The 22,880-nt window shown below is 40.6% G+C and overlaps 1 protein-coding gene and 1 pseudogene across 9 annotated transcripts in view; one reads left to right on the top strand and one right to left on the bottom strand.

The window, feature by feature from the left end:
• Positions 1–22,880, bottom strand: part of TESK2 (testis associated actin remodelling kinase 2) — a 130,918-nt gene that overhangs the window by 32,768 nt on the left and 75,270 nt on the right. For 8 of the 9 annotated variants that reach the window (XM_060306124.1, XM_060306122.1, XM_060306129.1 and 5 more), the window contains one exon: positions 5,887–5,935. The exons of the other annotated variant lie outside the window; for it this stretch is intronic. In XM_060306124.1, coding sequence (XP_060162107.1) covers positions 5,887–5,935 — 49 coding nt within the window. The remainder of the gene's footprint in view (positions 1–5,886; positions 5,936–22,880) is intronic. 9 annotated transcript variants of the gene reach the window in all.
• Positions 20,355–20,909, top strand: LOC115860349 (BCL2/adenovirus E1B 19 kDa protein-interacting protein 3-like pseudogene; annotated as a pseudogene).

The following is a 22,880-nucleotide window of genomic DNA, read 5'->3' as shown; positions in this document are numbered from 1 at the left end:
ACATGTATTAATAGGAATGCTTTAGCTATTTTTACAAGTATAAATGAAATAAACTTCTAATTGTGAAAGGACTTGAGATGTAACATTTCACACTATTTTTGACTTTTGGCTCTTTCCACTGGAGTTAATTCAGCTTTCTTATATATACTATGGGCCCAGCCACACGGGGCCTTATACAGACCCTATTTAAGAGACTGAGTTCCACTAGAGGGATTTGACATAACTTGGAAAGTGGAAGGGAGAAGAGAGACAAGGGTCCTGGAAGGCATATCTAAGGCCAGCATGTGTAGAAGACAGCAAAAAGACCCACCCAACTAAAGGGAGCAATTTGAATTCTGAAATCCGATTAGAGAGAGTCTAGAATGCTAAACAGAAGTTTTTAAACAGAAGCATCACATTATCAAAGTATGCCTAATGAAGATTACTCATGTAGTAGCATATCAAATTGAAGCAAAGATATTAGGGACAGGAAAAGCAGCCACATGCTTGAAAGATAGGGTATGGGTATGCTGCCAAAGTTAACCCAAGGCAGGCACCAGACAACTTTGCATTTGGCTCAAGGTAAATAAGGCCAGGAGAATACTCTGTACTGGGTCACACAAAAGCAAGAAAAGTAGCAGGCAAAACTAATGGCAATATCACTGCACACCAAGAAACTGGAATCGGGGTCTGGCTGCTCATTTTTATAAATAATGCATGAGTTTGGTCACTGAACCCACAGAGTTTCCTTTCATTGTAAGCTCTCTGATTATATAAGGCTTCTTACGAGTCTGACAGAAACCGACTCAGAAACAACACATATCAACCCACAGAAACAAGGAGTTTCCAAAGTAACTCTTCTTTAAGAAAGAAGGTGTAGAGTTGGGGTGGAAATAGTGAGTGAGAAGAGGATGAGGGCTATGTGAATTAAAAAATTCTCTTCAGCCACCTGCAGGGCTGACCATTCCTTCATGAGGGAAGAGCATTTCTTTCAGTACCAAGTATCTACCTGGCTGAGGTGACTTCGCTGTAAAGAGGCCAAGCAATTGCTCTGTTTATAGCTAAGTGGTTCTCATTGCCACAGTGGAAAAAAGAATAGTTTCTCCATGGCAGAAATGGCAAGAAAGACCCCAAAACATCCTACCCGCCAAGCAATTCTTTTGCTGACTCCCTGGACCAGAGTATTGTCACTTGAGGCCCCTGCCCCATAACCTTATACCCTACTCATCCCCCAAATTCCCAATCTTCTAGGCACTAAGAGGTTCTGCACAAAGAGGCTCCCCAAACTGTTTGATTATGAGGATATTTCCCTCTTTGTGCTTTTCTTAACAAACTAAAAAATAAGAATAAAAACAAAACAACAACAAAAACAAAAAGCACAAAAAAACATTATGAGATGTCGTATAATCTGTCTGGAAGCATCTCTCTCTCCTCTCTTTCTTTGACAGCCCCCCCCCCATCTTGAATACAGAAGAGAAAATATATAGCATGTAAGTTGGTGGCAGCCACTTTTTATGAATGACAGCCAACCTTAGGGTGAAGCTGACAATATAAGCACAGAACAAAGAGATGGAAAGAGGTGGTGGTGGGGGGGTGTCTCTGGATAACATCTATTTAGCTGTTGAATTAAACCAACCCCTAACCTAATAAACTGCTGGAATTCCAGTTTACATGTCCTTTTGTTGCTTAAGGCCATTTAACTATTTTCTGTTACTTGTACCCAAATACATTCTAATATATCCAGTAACCAGAAAACAGCTTTCCCAAATAACCCAAAATATACAAAGTTAGTCAGAATCGAATTCTACAAATACTACACATGCTACACATACAAGAACCTGTGCTCAGCACTATGAAGAATACAGACGTGAATTAAGGACATCATGTTGTAATGGAAACAGTACAGGCTTTGAAGTCAGATGAACCTGGATCTAAATCCTACTTTGGGGAAATCATTTAATTTCTCTCAGCCTTAGTTTTTTCATCTATAAAACGGAGGAAATAGGACTGTAGAATTGTGAGAATTATATCTAATATATAAAACACCAAGCATAGCACTTAGCCCATAGTGGGAGTTTAGTAACTGGTAGTTATAATTTTTAAAATGAGAGCAAGTCTTTACCCTCAAGTAGGGTAGAAAAGACAAATAATTATGATGTGCTGACTGGGATATTTATAGGGTATGGGAAATTGCAAACAAAGGTTCCAATTCTTCACCCCTTACTGAATCACTGTCCTTTGACATGTAACTTTGCAGTATGCTCCCAGTGTGGACTCGGGCATGTGACTTGCTTTGTCCAACAGGATGTTGGCCAAGCAAACTTGAACATAAGCAGAATCATGAAAAGCACTTGTGCAAATGGGCTAGCATACTCTTGCTATTCTGGTTTCATCTTAAAAAGGACATGTCCAGGTTAGCCCACTGGTCCCAGAAGAGAATGAGAAACAGCTGGAGCAAAGTGCCCCACAAAGCCCAGCCTAGAGCAGACCACCAGCTGACCTGCAGATGCATGAGTGAGCAAAAGTGAGAGCAGCAGAACTGCCCAACTGGGCCCAGCTCAGCTTAGCTGAACCTGCAGAGGTATCAGAAATAAATGTTTACTGCTGCATGGTTTTGTGGCTGGATATTATACAGCAATAGCTAACTGACCACACGGTTATATTTTCTGTCTTTAAAAGCCAAAGATTTCCACTTCTTTGATATTCGTGACCAAATGAAAGATAAGGTTAGGTCTTCTGAGTCAAAGACACACTTTTAGATTCTTAATTCAACTTATTAAACTCAAAAGGTTCTACACCTAATCTTTTTTTTTTCTTTAAAGGAACATTTATTTATTTATTTTTGGCTGCTTTGGGTCCTCATTGCTGCACAGGGTTTCTCTAGTTGTGGTGAGCGGCGACTACTCTTTGTTGCAGCACACGGGCTTCTCATTGTGGTGGCTTCTCGTTGCGAAGATGGGCTCTAGGTGTCAGGGGTTCAGTTGTGGCACGCGGGCTCAGTAGTTGTGACACACGGGCTTAGTTGCTCCGCGGCATGTGGTATCTCCCCAGACCAGGGATCAAACCCGTGTCCCCTGCGTTGGCAGGCAGATTCTTAACCACTGCGTCACCAGGGAAGTCCCTCTACCTGATCACTGTTGTGGCCTCCCCCGTTGCGGAGCACAGGCTCCGGACACGCAGGCTCAGCGGCCATGGCCCACGGGCCCAGCCGCTCCGTGGCATGTGGGATCTTCCCGGACCAGGGCATGAACCCGTGTCCCCTGCATCGGCAGGTGGACTCTCAACCACTGCGCCACCAGGGAAGCCCTACCTGATCTTTTATCAACTTCTTTCTCTTTAACAAATACTCATTTGCTTAAAAACTTAGAAGTCTATCCTTACTATAGGTAGTTTAAAGAAAACACACCTAAATGTCTTACTGTTCCAAGTTCAATTAATGTCTACAATTACAATGAAGACTTGTGGAAATGGCTGAAGCCCAGAAAAGTCTGTATCACCATTGTATATGAGAAATATTCTTCTTAATAATATCAATACTTTATAGGCATTAATAAGAGCTATGCTTGTCTCCTGTAATTATTGGTAAACTATTTTAAAAGAAATAAGGAATGGTGCTCACATTACTGTGGAGGGCAGGCATTCTGCCAACCAAGAAATATTTACTAAATATCATCCAAGTTCCAAGCAGTATGCTTGATGTTATTAGTAATTTATTTTTATGATCCTTAGTGAAACCAATAGCTGTGCTGTCAAGTCAAATTATAAGGCAATTAAACCTAGGAGTCTCCAGAAATCTATGGCATGATGGCCTTTGCTGATCCGCTTCTGAAAACAAGCAAGAACATTTGGATATTTGGGCCTCACGGCCTTCAGCCTATTAACATCATAATAAAGATTGTTAATATCATAAACTATATCAATATCTCATTAATGATACTGGAAATATACTCACAAAGCACTTACTGTATGTTGTATATGGCTATAAACAAGCTAATAAGCAACAGAAAATATTATTTAAGTGCAACATGGCTAAAAGAATGTTGCATTATGATCATACATTTCTGCCATTTCTACTACACCCACTTTTAAACTTGAGACATGATCACAGATTTCAAAGCAGGTTCTTCTTTGTCAGTAAAACCAACACACAAGCCCTTCCAATGACCTCACGTTTCAGTAACCAGTGATATAAACAGAGAGTGCAACAAATACTTTTACAAGTGTTTATTAGTTTATTAGTGCCAGAGCTTTGGTGGATAGAAGGCTTGAGAGGACAGAGTTTTGTCTTTGAGGAATTTATAGACTTACTTCTGAGAAAAGAAATACACAGAAAATGTTTCTTGATCCAGGATGCTGGTTATGGGTGTGTTCATTTGTGAAAACCTAGTGAGATGCACACTTTTCATGTGTGCTTTTCTGTTATGTTATACTTTGTAAAATTTTTTTAAAATCTAATGACATTAACAGTAGTACAGAACTAAGTACCAAATGAAAAATATTGACAATTCAAGGAGTTCAGGAGGGACTAGTCACTGTTAATAAAAGCTGTAATAGTTAAAATGTATTAAGCAATCACTACATGCCAGGTACTGTGTTAAATAAGCGTTTTATATTTCATCCTCACAATATCACTGTGAGGTCATGATCTAACCAACAGTTATTTGCCACAATTACATAATTACTCCTCCCTCCTTGAAACCCCTTCCTTTCCATTCCAGGCCAACACACTCCTGGGTTTTCTTCCTATCTCCCTAACTACTCTTCGATCTGCCTTTTACCCCAGACTTTTAAAATTCAAATACTTTAGGGCCCAGCTATAGTCCTCTTCCCTATCTAGATTCCCTGGGATAGGTACTACTATCATTATTCCTGTTTTACAAGTGAAAACACTGCAGCACAGGGAGATTCAAACCTAGGCAATCAATACTACAGAGCCCATGCTCTTCACTACCTCACTAACCCACTTTCTTTGGTCTTCCATACAAGAGGCAGGACATAGCTACACACACTTCACATTCCGGTATCCTCAGTAATTGAGAAAAAAGACATAGGGTAAGGCACACGGGACCCTCCTTGATAAGATATTAACGATTAATACCAGGTACCAAGCCAGCAGGAAACCAATGCTCTTGCAAATTCTGTTAAACAATTTTCCTTCCTAAATTTCTTCACTTTGTGTTTTGGTACTTCTCAAGGAGAAATGTGAAAACATTCTAGAACATAGATTCTCAAACCTAGATGCTCATTAGAATAATCTGAAGAGCTTTCAAGAATACATATGGGCCCTCTGAAGACCTACTAAACCTAGAGTATTCCAGGAATCTGTGCTTCTAAGAAGCACCCAAGCAAATTCTGAAGTTGGTAACCCAGTACCTGAATTTGGGAAGCCTTTGTTCCAGAGAGGATTCTCTGGTCCTCAGAGGCTGAGTAATGACTACCACATATTTACCTGCCTATAAGAGGCTGAAAATGAAATGAGAATAAAGATGTAAATTCTCCAAGGAGTAGTTTCCTTCAATCAGGAAACTAGAGCAGCAGCAGTGGAATTCTAGATCAGGACACCACAAATTTCTGGGTAGTCTGGGAATTTGTTGCCATGATAGAGTTTGCAGCCAAGTGATGCCATCCTTTAGTTTAGGAGGGGGTCATCTGGGCAGCAAGAACCAATATAACATTTGAGCACTCATTCCCCGAGAACTCACCACGTGTTATTAGGGAATCCAAGAGTATTAATAGATATGGCCATTGTCCCCAGGCTACAGAAGAAAACATTGTTAACATGCCATTTTTGCATAACCATAAATGCACACATATTTTGCGTACATATGCGAGTAACAATTACAGTGGAACCATACATGCTGAAACTAAGGCAAAGAAGTCACTTCAACACGCTCATTGAAGTCTTACCTCTGTGAGTGCATGCAATTGTCCTTGATGTACACACACACCCATGAACCTACAAAACGAAACAGATGTTTTTTTAAACAAATGAAAAGGACATGAACATAACTACTGTAGTTGCACATGCGAGACAATCCAATACCTGTGAAGTCTACTGGGTTCCTGTATAACAGCGGTCCCCAACCTTTTCGCCACCAGGAATGGGTTTCGTGGAAGACAATTTTCCCGGGAAGGGGGTGGGGTGGGGTGGGGTGGGGGAGGAATGGTTCGGGTGGTAATGCGAGCAATGGGGAGCATTGGGCCGCGGCAGATGAAGCTTGGATCGCTCGCCTGCCATTCACCTCCTGCTGTGCGGTTCCTAACATGCCGCAGACTGGTGCTGGTCCTCGGCCCGTGGCTTGGGGACCCCTGCTGTATAACAAACCTTGATAGCACTCCTGTAACTTTCTAAGTTTATCATGAAACATCTGGTTGCGGCAAGACCTAGTGGTAAAAAGCAATGGTAGGGACTTCCCTGGTGGCACAGTGGTTGAGAGTCCGCCTGCCGATGCAGGGGACACGGATTCGTGCCCCGGTCAGGGAAGATCCCACATGCTGCAGAGCGGCTAGGCCCGTGAGCCATGGCCACTGATCCTGCGCGTCCGGAGCCTGTGCTCCGCAACGGGAGAGGCCACAACAGTGAGAGGCCCGCATACAGCAAAAAAAAAAAAGCAATGGTAGAAGAGGGAGGGGAGTAAGCCTTTAAAAACAGCATGGTATAATGGAACAAGCACCAAACTGGAAGCAAAGAAACCTGGTGCTGGTTTAGCTCTGCCATTATCTGACTACGTGCTCACACACACAGAAAGGTCACTAACCCTATGGGGCTCAGCCTCCTCACCTAGAAAGTAAGTAGGCTGAACTACCCAATCTGATGGTCTGTAATTTACAAACAACAAACGGGTTGGGAGCACCCGCATTGGCTGGATGACAAAGGGCTAACTTCCTTGACATAAAAAGAACTCTTCTAAATATGTAATTTTAAAAAGAACCCAGTAGAAAAATAAGCAAAAGGTACATGTGTAACTCACACAAAAATAATAAAGGGCTAATAATATCAAAATGTACTCTAATTCCCTCATAATTAGAGAGATGTACACTAAAACAGGAGATACTACCTTTTAAATCTATCAATGAACAAAGATTAAGAATGATAATGCTTGGCGAATTCCCTGGTGGTCCAGTGGTTAGGTTGAGTCCCTGGTCAGGGAATTAGGATCCCGTAAGCCGCGCGGCACAGCCGAAAAAAAAAAAAGAATGCTAATGCTCAGTGTTGTCCAGAAGGTAAGGAAACTGGGATAGGAAACACTGTTGAGCTCTTGGCCCAACTTTTTCAAAGGGTAATTAATTGATCACATCTAGCAAAAATTTTAATTGCTCCAACAATTCCACCTCTAGGAATTTATCTTACAAGTATACTCAATTTGGGTGAGCAAAAATTCAGATAAAAGGACATCTACTTCACCGGTGTATGTGAATCTAAATACCCACCAATAAAAACTTGTTAAATATTTATGGTATAGGGCTTCTCTGGTGGCACAGTGTTTAAGAATGCCCCTGCCAATGAAGGGGACACGGGTTTGAGCCCTGGTCCAGGAAGATCCCACATGCCGCGGAGCAGCTAAGCCCGTGTTTCCACAACTACTGAGACTGTGCTCTAGAGCCCGCAGGCCACAACTTCTGAGCCCACGCACCACAACTACTAAAGCCCACACGCCTAGAGCCCGTGCTCCACAGCAAGAGAAGCCACAGCGATGAGAAGCCCGCGCACCGCAACAAAGAGTAGCCCCTGCTTGCCCCAACTAGAGAAAGCCCATGCGCAGCAATGAAGACCCAACACAGCCAAAAATAAATAAATATTTTTAAAATTTATGGCTTTATTCATAGATTGGAATACTATATAGCATTAAAAAGAATGAATTAAACTTTATGCACTGACATGAGAACATACCCAAAATATACCATTAAATGAAAACATCGAGCTTTAAAGTCCCATTTGTGTAAAAAAAAATTTTGTATATTAATAAAAAATGTCTAGAAGCATTAATAATAACTGGTACTGAGGGAGAAAAGGGTGATTTTTATTTTTTAGTGCACATACTTATGTCATATTGGAAGTTTTTTCAACCAACAGGCTACATTTATATATAAAAATAATTTTTAAATAAAAATCATAAATCAATTATTATGACTGATGATTATAAAGTAGAAGAAAATAAATGACATAAAGTCAGTGACACTTGGGGCTTGGGTTGTCAAGAAGGAAGTCTCATTAACAATATCCACAGGTCCCAAGTAAGTTCTAGTTTAGAAGGGCAAAGGAAAGGGAAGAGACTGACTAAAGTAAGAGTGAAGGCACAGCAGTAACTGTGCTGGAAAGGACCATAAAGTTCCAGGAAGGCAGAGTCCAGGTCATATTCTTCCCTGTGCTCAAGCACCTAACAGTGCCTAGCAAATAGTTTGCTCACTCAGTAAATAATTTAGTGAAAAAGAAAGTGAGGGAGAATGCCTGGTCGCTGTAACATCACAGCAGAGTTTTAAAGACATGCTGCTTCAACCAAAATTACTAATGTGGAAATTTCAGAGTTTCTCCAAGAGGTGGTTTCTGGACCACTGGTTTTCTCTAAGTGCATCCAGAGACACGGTGGGGACTTGAGAAAGGAAAGAACCCAAGGAAATATCTAGGTTGTACGGAAAATAGGATGCAGGTTCCAATGACTAGCTGAAACTTACTTCTGGCTTGGGAATAAATAGGGAGCGAAATAACAGAGTAGTTAAAAGAGCTTTGAAGTTAGATGGTGTGGGTTCAAATCCCACCTCCACTCTTTACTAGGTAAGCATTAGTTTCCCTCTCTGTAAAATAGGATAATAGTGTCCACAACGTAAGGTTGTTGGAAAGACTGAATGAAATAATGAATGTAAAGTTCATAGCACAGTGACTGGTACATAGTAAGAGTTCAAAAAATGTAAGCCATTTTCATAATTATAACTTAGAAGTGGACCAGGTAAGAATCCAATTTGGTCACAGGTGGCTGGGCAGAAGCTGGTTTCTACGTATGCCTACTCTCCCCTCCATTCCCCATCCTTTGTCCCTACCTCCATCCCCTGCTTTGTAAAAGTGGGACATTTAACTTTATTCATCTGTCAGTTTCTTTACTATGAAACTAACTATCTAATACAGAAGAGAATGAGGGGAGGAATGTGGGACAGGTAAAAGTCTAAAGAATAATGAACATAAGTAACACAGAGTGCTGGAAGACTGAATCTGGACTCCTGAATGTTTCTGGCCAGCACAGTATAGTGTCTATAAGCTATGCAGATAGAGCATCTGAGAGTTGCAGTTAACATCACAAACTAGTTGGGTAAAAGATAGGAAGCTGTACTAGAGCAAAGGAAATCCAGGCAAGATAAATGAGAAAACAATCAATCTAGGGGAGATGCAGTTGTAGAGGTATCTTCTTTATTCTTAATAAAGACATTTTATTTTATTTTACTTTTTTGGTAATAATTTTTTTATTGAAGTACAGCTGATTTACAATGTTGTATTACTTTCAGATGTACAGTAAAGTGATTCATACATATACATATACTTTTTCAGATTCATTTCCCTTAGAGTTTATTACAAAATACTGAGTATAGTTCCCTGTACCATATAGTAGGTCCTTCTTGGTTTTATATTTTATATTTAGTAGTGTGTATATATTAATCCCAAACTCCTTCCCCCACACCCTTCTCTTTTGGTAATCATAAGATTATTTTCTATGTCTGTGGGTCTATTTCTATTTTTGTATATAAGTTCATTTGTATCATTTTTTTTCACATTCCACATATAAGCGATATCATATGACATTTGTATTTCTCTGTCTTCATTTAGTATGATAATCTCTAGGTCCATCCATGTTGCTGCAAATGGCATTATTTCATTCTTTTTTACGGCTGAGTAATATTCCATTGTGTATATATACCACATCTTCTTTACTGTAGAGGTATCTTAAAAATAGGTCACTGTTCTCTAAGTGTTCGTACAACTCCCCAATCACTGGAATTAATGACAGTCAGTATTCCATTCATTTATTCAACAACTATTTATTGAACGGCCACTATTTGTAAGGCATTAGGGACAGGACAGTGAATAAAACAAAGTCCCTTCTCTCACAGAATTTTCATTCTAGGGGTAATTCTGTTGGAAAGCAATTGTAATAAAAGGTTAAGTAGGTGTTTTGCAGAATGTGGTTAAATTGTATGCATAAATAGCTGTTTCTAGGGACTTCCTTGGTGGTGTAGTGGTTAAGAATCTGCCTGCCAATGCAGGGGTGACAGGTTCAATCCCTGGTCCAGGAAGATCCCACATGCTGCGAAGCAACTAAGCCCACGCACCACTACTACTGAGCCTGCGCTCTAGAGCCCATGTGCTGCAAATACTGAGCCCACACACCGCAGCTACTAAACCCTGCGCACTCTAGGGCCCGCATGCCACAACTACTGAGCCCGCGTGCTGCAACCACTGAAGCCCACGCGCCTAGAACCCATGCTCCACAAGAAGAGAAGCCACCACAATGAGAAGCCTGTGCACTGCAACAAAGAGTAGCCCCTGCTCACCACAACCAGAGAAAGCCCGCGTGCAGCAACGAAGACCCAACGCAGCCAAAAATAAATAAAATTTTTTTAAAAATAGCAGTTTCTAGTGAACCTCTTACAGAAAGGATGCTTCTCTGAGATTAAATGGTATTCCTACCTAAGGATAATTCTATTCTCATTAACCCTCCATAGCAAAAAGAGGTAAAGTAAAATACAATAAGCTACGTTTCTTCCTTCACTACATCTTTCTAAACTATAATGGGCACTAACAGTGGTTAATAACTATGGCCTACTACTCGTTTTCATAAAGTTTTATTGGAACAGACATGGTATTTTCTATGGCTGCTTTTGTGCTACAACAGCAGAGTTGAATAGTTGTGACAGAGACTGTATGGCTTGCAAAGAGTAAAACATTTACTATCTAGTCCTTTACAGAAAGAGTTTGCTCACCTTTGCACTAGACCATAGAAATCTATCCATATCCACCTAGGGGAACTTAAAACAAGTTACTTAACCTTTATAAATCTCCATTTCCTTATCTGAAAAAAAATGGACCTGAAAATAACACTACCTTAAAGGACTGTTAGGAGGGTTAAATGGATATTTCAGGGACAATGTTTAGCAATGTCTAGCCTATGATCAAATAAAGGTTAATTGTTTTTTATTTTGTTATTATTAATGATTCTAAATTATGCCATCCCTTACATGGCTATTAGAGTTACCTTTTCAAAACACAAAATATGTCATTTCCTTCTTTATAAACCTTCAATGGTTCCCTTCTGCCTATAGAATAATGTCAAAATTCCTTACCACAGCACTTGAAACTTTCCATGATTTGCTCCAGCTTATCTTTGGAAGTTCACACTTTCCCATGAGCCTTATTCTTCACTCATCTCTCCCTTTCCTCTGGTTCTATCCTACAAATATATATTTAAATTTACCCATCTTAAAAAATGCTTCCCTTGTCCCTCTCCCTAAAATATGATCCTAATACACTCTTTGCACTTGTAACCAAACTTTAAGGTTACATACACTATCTACATATCTTTAACCTTCCTTCGTTTCTAAACTCATTATAACCTGCCTTCTGCCCACATTACTCTCTTGTAACTTTCCTTACTGTAGAAGATTCAGAGTTTTATTTATCTCTGTATTTCTAGCACCTAGTATAGTACCTTGCACACAGTAAGGAAGCTCTCAGTAAAGACTTGTTGAAAGGCATGAATGATTTTTTTTTTTTTTTTCGGTACGCGGGCCTCTCGCTGTTGTGGCCTCTCCCGTTGTGGAGCACAGGCTCTGGACGTGCAGGCTCAGCAGCCATGGCTCACGGGCCTAGCCACTCTGTGGCATGTGGGATCTTCCCAGACCGGGGCACGAACCCATGTCCCCTGCATCGGCAGGCGGACCCTCAACCACTGCGCCACCAGGGAAGCCCCACATGAATGATTTTTATGACCTGGAAACTTAAGTTAAAGCTCTTCCCTGAGCTGGAAGACTTCATTTACTTACTGAAAATTATCCTTCTAGGATCAGTTAAAATTTCATCTTCTCTACAATGATCTCCAGGATGCCCTCAGTAAACATCAGTACTCTTTCTCTCTTTTCCTGCCCCCCAGTACTCCTAACATCCTTCTTTGAAAGATTGCTCATTAGCATAAGTGAAGTAGTCCAGGGTGTGGAGTCAGACTACTTGGATTTGAATCCTGGCTCTGCCACTTACTGATGACCTCTCTGTATTTCACAGTTTTCCACATGCAAAATAACAATGTTAATATTACCTAACCTATATGGTTATTGTGAAGATAAAATGAGACAACTTGAGCTCCTGGAACATAATAAGCACTAGAGAATGTTAGCTATTCTTCTCTTAACCTTTCTGACTTCTTCTCCAGACTGGAATATAAGAAAGGTTTTTAAGAGTACAGATCTCATCTAATTTATTTCTATATACAGTGCCTGACATACAATGCTTTGCACGTAAGATGCTAAACAAGCATTTCTTGAATGAAAAAGCAGTAATCACCAAATTAGCTTCACAATGTAAACTTGTTTTATAAGAAAGAACATTTAGAGGCAGGTACAAGGCTGGAAAGCCAAGAGGTGTTTACTTTATTTAATCAAATATTTATATAGAAGCTAGGCAATAGGATTCTACTAGCAAAACAATGGCTACATTCTAAAGTTATGGATCTCCTAGAAGCTGAAAGTATTTGGTTTGGGTGTGATACACCTTTGCTTCCCTTCCCCCCAGACCCACTGTCACTATGACCACATCATCCACAGAGATGTCACAGATGACACATTCAGGCAGGCACTGGCTTCATGTGACAGTCTTCCCCACTTCCTACTCTCATCGCCACATCACAGTGGTGTCGCACAATTCTACCTCTATGTGAAACTTTTCTGCCAGGCCTCCTCACCCCCACTTCCTCCCCACCATCACCATGTCGAAAATGGTGTTACAGAGCTGGCAAGCTGAGACAGGCATTAGCTTTATATTGGAAGAAGAGCTTGAGCAGAGTTAATCATTCCAGTTGCTATAAACAGAATATACTTTAAAAGGGAAATATAACTCATCCTTAACAGGGAAGAGATTTATGCCTAGAAAAGCATTTCATATCAACAATAAGTTTTTACTGAAATTTTTATTGCTTCTTTAATGAAAATCTGAACTGTGGCTGAGCCTTAAAATCACTTTTGGTAAGAGACAGGATCTAAAAAATGTTACATTCTGATTGATTCTTATTCTCCACTACCACCACCCAAAACCATGCAAGGTAAAATTACTTAGCTCGGGAAGGGAGCACTTTCTTAATGGATATGCTTGAGAGTGAGTGATTAGATTACTCAACTTTGTTATTTTTAATTTCATATTACACACACATTCACGTTGCTTTTGATTTTTTTAGACCAGTGCTTCCTAAATTTTAATGTGGAAACAGATCACCTAGAAATCATGTAAACTGCAGACTTAGATTCTATAGGTCAGGGGGGACTTGAAATTCTGAATTTCTAAAAAGCTCCCAGGTGATGCTAATGCTGCTTGGTCTATGGACTTACATGTTGAGTGGCAAGGCTCAGTGTAGACCAAGGATAGCTAGCTGATCACTACTCTAAAGTTAGTAAGACTACAACAGGAAACTCCCAACTCTGATACTACTGGTAAACTAGACTTTGACCAGAGACTTTGGCTCCCTCTAAGTAGAAGTATTTTTGACCGAGCATGCTTCTGAATTACCAAGGCACTCCATCAACACCACACTGCTATAGCATCATCATTTTCTACCTTTAACTGTTTTATAATATACCTTATATCTCCCCTACTAGACTATAAGCTTCTAAATAGCATTCCCTTGCCTGGCATATGACAGTATATAAACACTTGCAGGATAATTTAAAACACAACTCTGACCACTCAAAAATTACTGAGTAAAAAAAAAAAAAAAAAAAAAATTACTGAGTGCCACTGTGTGCCAGGCACTGGTAATGATCATAATAATTATGATAACAACTAACTCAAAGTGCGCTTACCATCTAGGCATTGCTCTAAGTACTTTATGTTATATTCACTGTTGTAATAAATTTATTTATTTACTTTTGGCTGTGTTGGGTCTTTGTTGCTGCACGTGGGCTTTCTCTAGCTGCAGCGAGCAGTAGCTACTCTTTGCCTCTGTGCACTGTCTTCTCATTGCGGTGGCTTCTCTTGCTATGGAGCACGGGCTCTAGGTGCACGGACTTCAGTAGTTGTGGCACACAGGCTCAGTAGTTGTGGCGCACAGGCTTAGTTGCTCCGTGGCACGTGGGATCTTCCCGGACCAGGGCTCGAACCCACGTCCTCTGCATTGGCAGGCGTATTCTTAACCACTGTGCCACCAGGTATGTCCTACGTTGTATTCATTTAATTCTCACGATAACCCAACGAAGTAACACTTTTATTAACCTAATCATATAGATGAAGAAACAGGCTCAGAGAAATTAAGTAACTTGCCCAAAGTCATAACAGCTAATAAGTGGCAGAGCCAGGAGTCAAACCTAAACAGTGGGTTCCAAAGTCTGTGCTCTCTCTCTTTTTTTTTTTGGCCGCACCACGTGTCACGCGGGATCTTAGTTCCCCGAAAAGGGCAAACCCGCACCCTGCAATGGAAGCATGGAGTTTTAACCACTGGACTGCTAGGGAATTCCCAAAGTCTGTGCTTTTTTTTTTTTTTCCCCCAAAGTCTGTGTTCTTAACCACAATGTTATATTACCTCTCCATATAGTTATAAAAAGGATATAAAAATGATTAAGACACAACCCCTCCACTTAAGAAGCTATTGGCTACTCAAAAAATTGTTGTGGCAGCTCACAGTCCCTGATCAAAGTCCAAATTCTTTAGCGTGTTATTCAAGAGTCTGAATGATCTGACCCCAACCTCTCTTACCTTATCTATTACATCGACCTGCATTCTCTACATTTCAGTTATATAATCTGCCTCTCCTAAATATGTCCTGAATTCTCCCATTTCCACTTTCATTTTGTTGCTAGAATGAGTCTACCTTTCTAATCAAAATTAATCTTTCTCTTCCCTATACACTCATATCACTCCATTTAAACTTCTATTGTAACACTTATCAGGCCTGCCTTCTACATGTTTTAGCTACGTCCACCTCTTCCACTCAGTCAGAGGATTCTTGAGGGCAGGGATGTTACGTATGGAAGGGAATGGCTACTTGTTCACTTCCTTTTTTCCTCCTGAAGTAGACTACATTTCCTAGTTGGTTAAGACCATAAAACTGAGTTCTGGCCAGCGGTATAGGGGCAGAAGTGATTATTTCCAGGCCTGTCCCATTAAAAACCTCAACACTGTCCTCCATACTTTATTCCTTCGTCTGCCAGCAGATGCAGAAGACCCAGTAGAGGAAACTGAGGCCCTGTCCAAGGTTAAAAAGAGCTCCCCTTCAACCTCCACGCAACATGCATTGGACTGGAACATGAGCAAGAAACAAGCTTTTGTGTCTCTATATATACCTTAAATACTGCCTTGTTCATAGTTACTGCTCAGTAAATATTTACTGAATTCAATTAAAAGTTAAAATTCTTATTCCAGGGCTTCCCTGGTGGTGCAGTGGTTGAGAGTCCGCCTGCCGATGCAGGGGACACGGGTTCGTGCCCCGGTCCAGGAAGACCCCACATGCCGCGGAGCGGCTGGGCCCGTGAGCCATGGCCGCTGAGCCTGCGTGTCCGGAGCCTGTGCTCTGCAACGGGAGAGGCCACAACAGTGAGAGGCCCGCGTACCGCAAAAAAAAAAAAAAAAAAAAAAAATCTTATTCCAAGGCAGGACCTTTCAAGGCCCTACTATTAGCCAGCAGTCTCCAAAACTGGGGAATGAGCAAGACTGAAGAATGGAAAGAAAATTAGAATTTTTACTTTTTTTTAATATGAAAAAGAGAAATTAAGTTTTACTAATATTTAATAAGGGTTGATCGTAGCACCTGGGGATGTGCTCAAAAATGTTTTCCTAATGGGATACTATGGAAGACAGAAGATATCCAAAGATGTCCATGTCCTAATCCCTAGAACCTGTGAATATGTTATGTTAGTAGGCAAGTAGAATAAATTAAACTGCAGATGGAATTAAGACTGCTAATCAGCTCGCTTTAAATTAGGGAGATTATCCTGGATTAGCAAAGTGGGTGCAATGTAATCACAAGAGGTATTCAAAGGTGGAAGAGGGAGGCAGAAGAGTCAGTATCAGAGGGATTCAATGTGAAAAAGACTCAACTGGCCTTGGCTGGCTTTGAAGATGGAAGGGCACTACAAGCCAAGGAATGCAAAACAGACTCTAGAAGCTGAAGAAAGAAAATAGATTCTCCCCTAGAGCCTCCAGAAAGGAACATAGCCCTCCTTGAATTTAGCCCAGTAAGACCCATCAGACTTCTGACCTACAGAACTGTAAGATAATACTTTTATGCTGTTTTAAGCCATTAGGTTTGTGGCAATTTGCTACAGCAGCCATAGAAAACTAATAATACATAACCAAAAAAATTTATGGGTCACTATTCTATGTTATAATGCTCACAGATCTAGGATAGACTTTGGGATTTGACTCTTTCTAAACAAGCGTAAGGAAAATAATAATATTATGTTCCTTCGTGGCATTTACATCCAGTGGGTCAAATATTTATTGAACTCTCAGTTATGTATAAAGCTCACAGTTAAACATTAAAGTTTAAATGTTATGCCTTCTCAAAAGTTTATTACCTAAACAGAAGAATGAGGGAGAGGTGTGATTATAGTCTAAAACACATCTATCTATCCTCATTCTGAAAAACAAAACACTGACGTTACTGTCAAACTTGGACCTCTTCAATTCTGCATAACAGGACCTAGTAAGAGGTCTGTGGCCATTGTATCAAAGCTGTCAAGAAAATTACTACTTATTGCTCACCTACAATATACCTGGAAACTGTGCTAGGTGTTTTATAGGTACTACCTGAGATGAAATTACCCCCATTTTATCATCTAGGAAAATGAGGTTCAGAGTATTTAAGTGACTTGACAAAGATTAGAGAAGGTACTGGAATCTGGATCTATTAGGCTCCAAAGCCTATGCTTTGTTCTGTGACAATCAGTATGGAAGAAAAAGGCCAGTGGTTCAATAATAATTTCATTTTGATTCATAAAAAACTATCTATCTGTAAACTAATGAAAATCTTACTGGTTAGCTTTAAAAGTCTTTCTACTGCCAACTTTGAGCAATAAAAGCACCATCCATATTTTAAGAGTTCTTCTGACCTGTACTTGTCTTTCCAGAAAAATGTCTGACTCCAAAGTTCGGTAAAAAAAACAATTAAGAGGCCTGAAATAAACCTACAGTAAAATATTAAAGTGTGGGGCTTCCCTGGTGGCGCAGTGGTTGAGAATCCACCTGCCAATGCAGGGGACACAGGTTCGAGCCCTGGTCCAGGAAGATCCCACGTGTCACGGAGCAACTAAACCCGTGTGCCACAACTACTAAGCCTGAGCTCTAGAGCCTGCGAGCCACAGCTACTGAGCCCATGTGCTACAACTAATGAAGCCCACGCACCTAGAGCCTGTGCTCCGCAACAAGAGAAGCCACCGCAATGAGAAGCTTGTGCACCACAGTGAAGAGTAGCCCCTGCTCGCCACAACTAGAGAAAGCCTGCGTGCAGCAACAAAGACCCAACGCAGCCATAAATTAATTAATTAATTAATTAAAAGATAATAATAAAAAAATAAAATGAACTGCTTTGCATCTTACTCCCAAATAAAGCAAAGATACCAATGCTCTCTTAGACTAGAAAAAATTACCAATAATCAAAAAGGAGAAGAGAGGGAAATGGCTCAGAACTCAAGGCCCAAAAGAGCTATGAATGTTAGATCCATAAAAAAAGGAGTACTATCCTTGGGTAAGGCTTGCTGCAGTTCAAACGTGTTTTAGAGGTATTACATCATGGAAAACTGGTTGTGCGAGGTCATAGATACGAAAACTCATAAGGAAAACTCAGCTGAACAGACATTAACCACCAGAGCCTCACATCAGGTGACACTAAGCAAAGCTGGTTCAGTCTGGCTTTCTCTTTTCTCTCCATGTTCCCCCCCCCCCGCCCCCCGGTACGAGGGCCTCTCACTGTTGTGGCCTCTCCCGTTGTGGAGCACAGGCTCCGGACGCGCAGGCTCAGCGGCCATGGCTCACGGGCCCAGCTGCTCCGCGGCATGTGGGATCTTTCCGGACCGGGGCACAAACCTGTGTCCCCTGCATCGGCAGGCGGACTCTGAACCACTGCGCCACCAGGGAAGCCCTCTCCATGGTTTTTATAGTCCAATTTTAAGATAGCTACAGGCAGAATAAACATTCCGCAGCCATCACTAGATCATGTCAATAGCACTATATATAATAACAAAAGGACAAATCAAGTTCATGGTCAAATTTTACTTTTTCTTAGTGAAACAATACAAATATATAAAAAGTTTAAATTAGATCTGCTTGCTTATAAATATTAAACCAGTTTAATAAATATAAAAACATCCTAGATTTCTGAGAGAAAAATATCCTCTATCTTGAATAACAACTGAAAGTAAAATGAGACTAAGAATGAATTCATTCTGTATTTTCATTATTTCATAGAAAATTTTAAACCACATTGCTCAAAACTGCCATGCAAGCAGCAAAATACCAAGTCTCCTGACAAAGGCAGAACTATTAATACATATATGTGCAGTGACTTTAAATGTTCCCCAAATGCTTTTTTTTTTTAAATCCATGAAGTTCAGGAGAACTAAAATCCACAAACCCAAGTATATAGATTGTCTCCCCAAGCACTGAAAAAGCTTCTTTTCCCTTCCCAAATTTATCCTTTAGTCTACAATTACTCATAAACTCACACCAAAATAGCAAAATATAAACACAAACTTCAAATTATGTGAGCATACTTCTGAAACACTCTCCCAATGATTTATTTCTTCCCGAATTCAATACAACAGGCAGGTATCAAGTAAATACTAAGTGCAAGGTTTGTAGTCTCCATAGATAAACACTTAAATTTTTTTTTTACGGCCTGTCACATATATACTAAGCACAGTGCCAGGCAATGAGGATCAAGTGGGGGCCATAGAAATAAACATGATGGTTCTTTCTTTAAGGAGTTCACAAATAATGATAATAGTAGATAACATTTACTGAGCACTTATAATGTGTCAGACACTGTTCTAAATACTTTATAGGAATTACCTCATTTAATCCTTATGAAGACATTATGTAATAGGTACTACTACTATCTCCGTTTTATAGATGAAACTGAAGACAGATTAAGTGGCTTCCCCCAGGTCACACAACTAGCAAATGGCAGTCAGGACTGGATCCTTAACTCTTTGTTTTGCTTAATACGCTATCTGTTTATTGTTGTTTGGATCCTTAACTCTTAAGCTTTATGCTATACAGCCTTATTATATGATGCTTCAGATGATTATAATAATAGCAGCATCAGTAATAAAAATAATAGCTAAGATTTAGTGCCTTGCATTGTGATAAGTTCTTTTTTTTTAAAAATAAATTTATTTACTTTATTTTTGACTGCGTTGGGTCTTCGTTGCCGTGTGCAGGCTTTCTCTAGTTGCGGTGAACAGGGGCTACTCTTCCCTGTGGTGAGGTGGCTTCTCTTGTGGAGCACGGCTGTAGGCGCACGTGCTTCAGTAGTTGTGGTGTGCGGGCTCTCAGTAGCTGTGGCGCACGGGCTTAGCTGCTCTAGCAGCATGTGGGATCATCCCCGACCAGAGCTTGAACCTGTGTTCTCTGCACTGTCAGGCTGATTCTTAACCACTGCACCACCAGGGAAGTCCCATGATAAGTTCTTTATGTATGTTATTTCATTTAATCCTCCCAGTGAAACCGAGTAGGACCTTGTGGGGCTCCTTGGCACAGAAGCCTTTCAAACAGCTGCTAATCTGGGAAGGGAGGGGATGCAGAGACAAGGGAGGAGCAGTCAAGAAACAAAGTGCAGGGGACTTCCCCGGTGGTCCAGTGGTAAAGAATCATGCAGGGGACGCAGGTTTGATCTCTGGTTGGGGAACTAAATTCCCACATGCCGCGGAGCAACTAAGCCTGCACGCCTCAACTAGAGAGCCCATGTACCGCAACTAAGACCCAATGCAGCCAAAAATAAATAAAAATAAAAAAACAAGATATTCGTTAAAAAAAAAGAAAAGAAAAGAAACAAAGTCTAGTGTTGCTGCCTGAGAACCAGACAGTCCTGCTGCGACAATGTCGTCTCAGTACAGCAGCCGCCAGCCCCAGACAACAACAACTGTGAGGAAGGTGAACAGTCTCTGCCCCAACCAGCCGGTCTCAGCGTGGAGCTGAGGTGGAGCTCCCCATGAACAGCAGCAAGGCCAATGACAATGGCAATGGGAAAAATGGGGGGCTAGAACATGTACCCTCCTCATCCTCTATCCACAATGGAGATATGGAAAAGATTCTTTTGTATGCACAACATGAATCTGGACAGAGTAGTTCAAGAGGCAGTTCTCACTGAGATAGTCCTTCCCCACAAGAAGTTGGGCAGATCATGTTTGATGTGGAAATGCACACCAGCAGGGACCATAGCTCTCAGACAGAAAAAGAAATTGCAGAAGGAGAGAAAGAAGTGAATTCTTTGAAGAAAATCGTAGACTGGGTATCTGACTGGTTCAGTAGACCTGAAAACGTTCCACCTAAGGAGTTCCACTTCAGGCACCCTAAACATTCCATTTCCTTAAGCATGAGGAAAAGTGGAGCCATGAAAAAAGGGGGGATTTTCTCTGAAGAATTTCTTAAGGTGTTCATTCCATCTCTCTTCCTCTCCCATGTTTTGGCTTTGGGGCTAGGCATCTACACTGGAAAACGACTAAGCACATCTTCTGCCAGTACCTACTGAGGGAAAAGAAGAGCCCCTGGGAAAGAGTGTGACTTGTGAAGTGGTGTACTGTCACAGTAGTTTATTTGAACTTGAGACCATTGTAAGCATGATCCAACCTACAACCTATTTTTACATATCCAAGTTCCAGTAACTCTCAAATCCAGTATTTTATTCAAACTCTGTTGAGGTATTTTACTAACCTCATTCCCTTTTTGGCCCATAAAACACTTTCGAATTTCCTAACAGAGTTTACTGTTGTTTAGATATTTGCAAGGGCTTCTTTTCTGCAAATGCCACCAGCAGATTATTTTTAATTTTGTCAACAATGCTGTTGTCTCCTTTTAGTACCATCAGACTTAGACCTGCATCATTCATGGTATAAATTTTACTCTTGCAAGATAACTCCCATCATTCTCTTAAAATGAGACCAGGTTAGCAATTGATATAAAAGCTTTATTGTTTTGTTTTTCAAGACAAAGGCAAGCTTCTCTAAGCTCGAATTTACAGTTATTAAAAAAGAAAACAAACAAACAAAATAAGACACTAGAAAAAAATACCCTGGGCAATAAAAAATTATTTTAAACCAAAAAAAGAGAGAGAGAAAAACAAAGTGCAGCCTTGGGGCAGGGCCCTGGTTCCACCTCAAGGGATACACATAACAATATCTTTGAGCTCTTCTACAGAACTAAAACCCCCAACAAATGGAAGACTTAGCATTCTTCATTCCAGAGAAGATCACAGTTCGATTAACTTCAAGAAGCTCATCAGGAGACCACCTAGGCCAGATTAAAGGCATGCAGGCCCTGTACACACCCTGATCCTTATCAGCAACCCCACCCTTGAACCACTGCTATAAAACTCATCAAATCTCCCCAGGTTGGGGCACACAGTTTTTCAGGGCACAAGCCCGCTGTGTCCCCCTTTGCCTGGCAAAGCAATAAAGCTATTCCTTTTCACTTCACCCAAAACTCTGTCTCCGAGATTCGATTTGGCACCAGTGCAGAGAGGCCAAGTTTTCGGCATCACCATCAACCTGGTACAGTAGTACTATTATTATTCTCTACTTCACAGATGAGAAAACTGAGATTACAGAGGTTATATAACTTACCTAAGGTCCCCTAACTACTAAGAGACACAACCATCCTGAACCTCTCCTCTGAATTCCAGATTTGTTTACCCAACCGTCAACTTGATATCTCCTGATCTCCCATCCCCAAACCTGTCCCCTATTCAGTCTTCCCCAATGTAGTTACTGGCAATTCAATTCTCCCAGTCATTCAAGTCAAAAACCTAAGTAAGAGTCATTCTAGATTCCTGCTTCCTTGTGCTAATATCCCACACCCAATCCATTAGGAAATTCTATTGCCTCTACTTTCAAAAATATCCAGAATCCAATTACTTCTTTCCACCTACACTGCTACCCATAGTCCAAGCTCTGTCTAGATGACTGCAATTGCCTCCTAACTTAATTTTCCTCAGTTATAATTTACAAAGCTTCAAATAGGTATATAATGAAAATAGAACCCAGGGCTGCCCATATCACCACTGAATCCTACTCCCCTGAGTAAGTAACAATTCTTTTACTGTTTCTTCTATTTACCAATACAGCTCTAGCTAACATACTTATACTGCTATTTCTGACCTTCTACTGACTTTCCAGTGTGGAAGCTGAGGGTTCCACCCTCTTAAATTACTTCCTTTCAAATACTGGGTAAAAGACAATTTTGGGTAAAATCAATATTTAGGAGAAACAAAAACTCAGCATTTGCATTATTATGACTGATTATAAGCACTACTAAGCCAAGTAATATATTATGAATACATTTTATTTCTTGCACAATTTTTAATGTTTTGCCTAATTTTTCATTTGCTTAGCTACTATATGCCTACCATTAATACTTCCCAAAGTCTCCAACAGAATTGTAAAATTCTTCTGAATATGAATGTCCACCATGTCAAACACATCTGGAAATCCATGAATTCTTTCCT

Source organism: Globicephala melas, chromosome 1, assembly GCF_963455315.2.
Source record: "Globicephala melas chromosome 1, mGloMel1.2, whole genome shotgun sequence".
Lineage (NCBI taxonomy): Eukaryota > Metazoa > Chordata > Mammalia > Artiodactyla > Delphinidae > Globicephala > Globicephala melas.
Note: the sequence above shows the minus strand (reverse complement) of the source record. Positions and strands in the feature narration are given on the sequence as shown.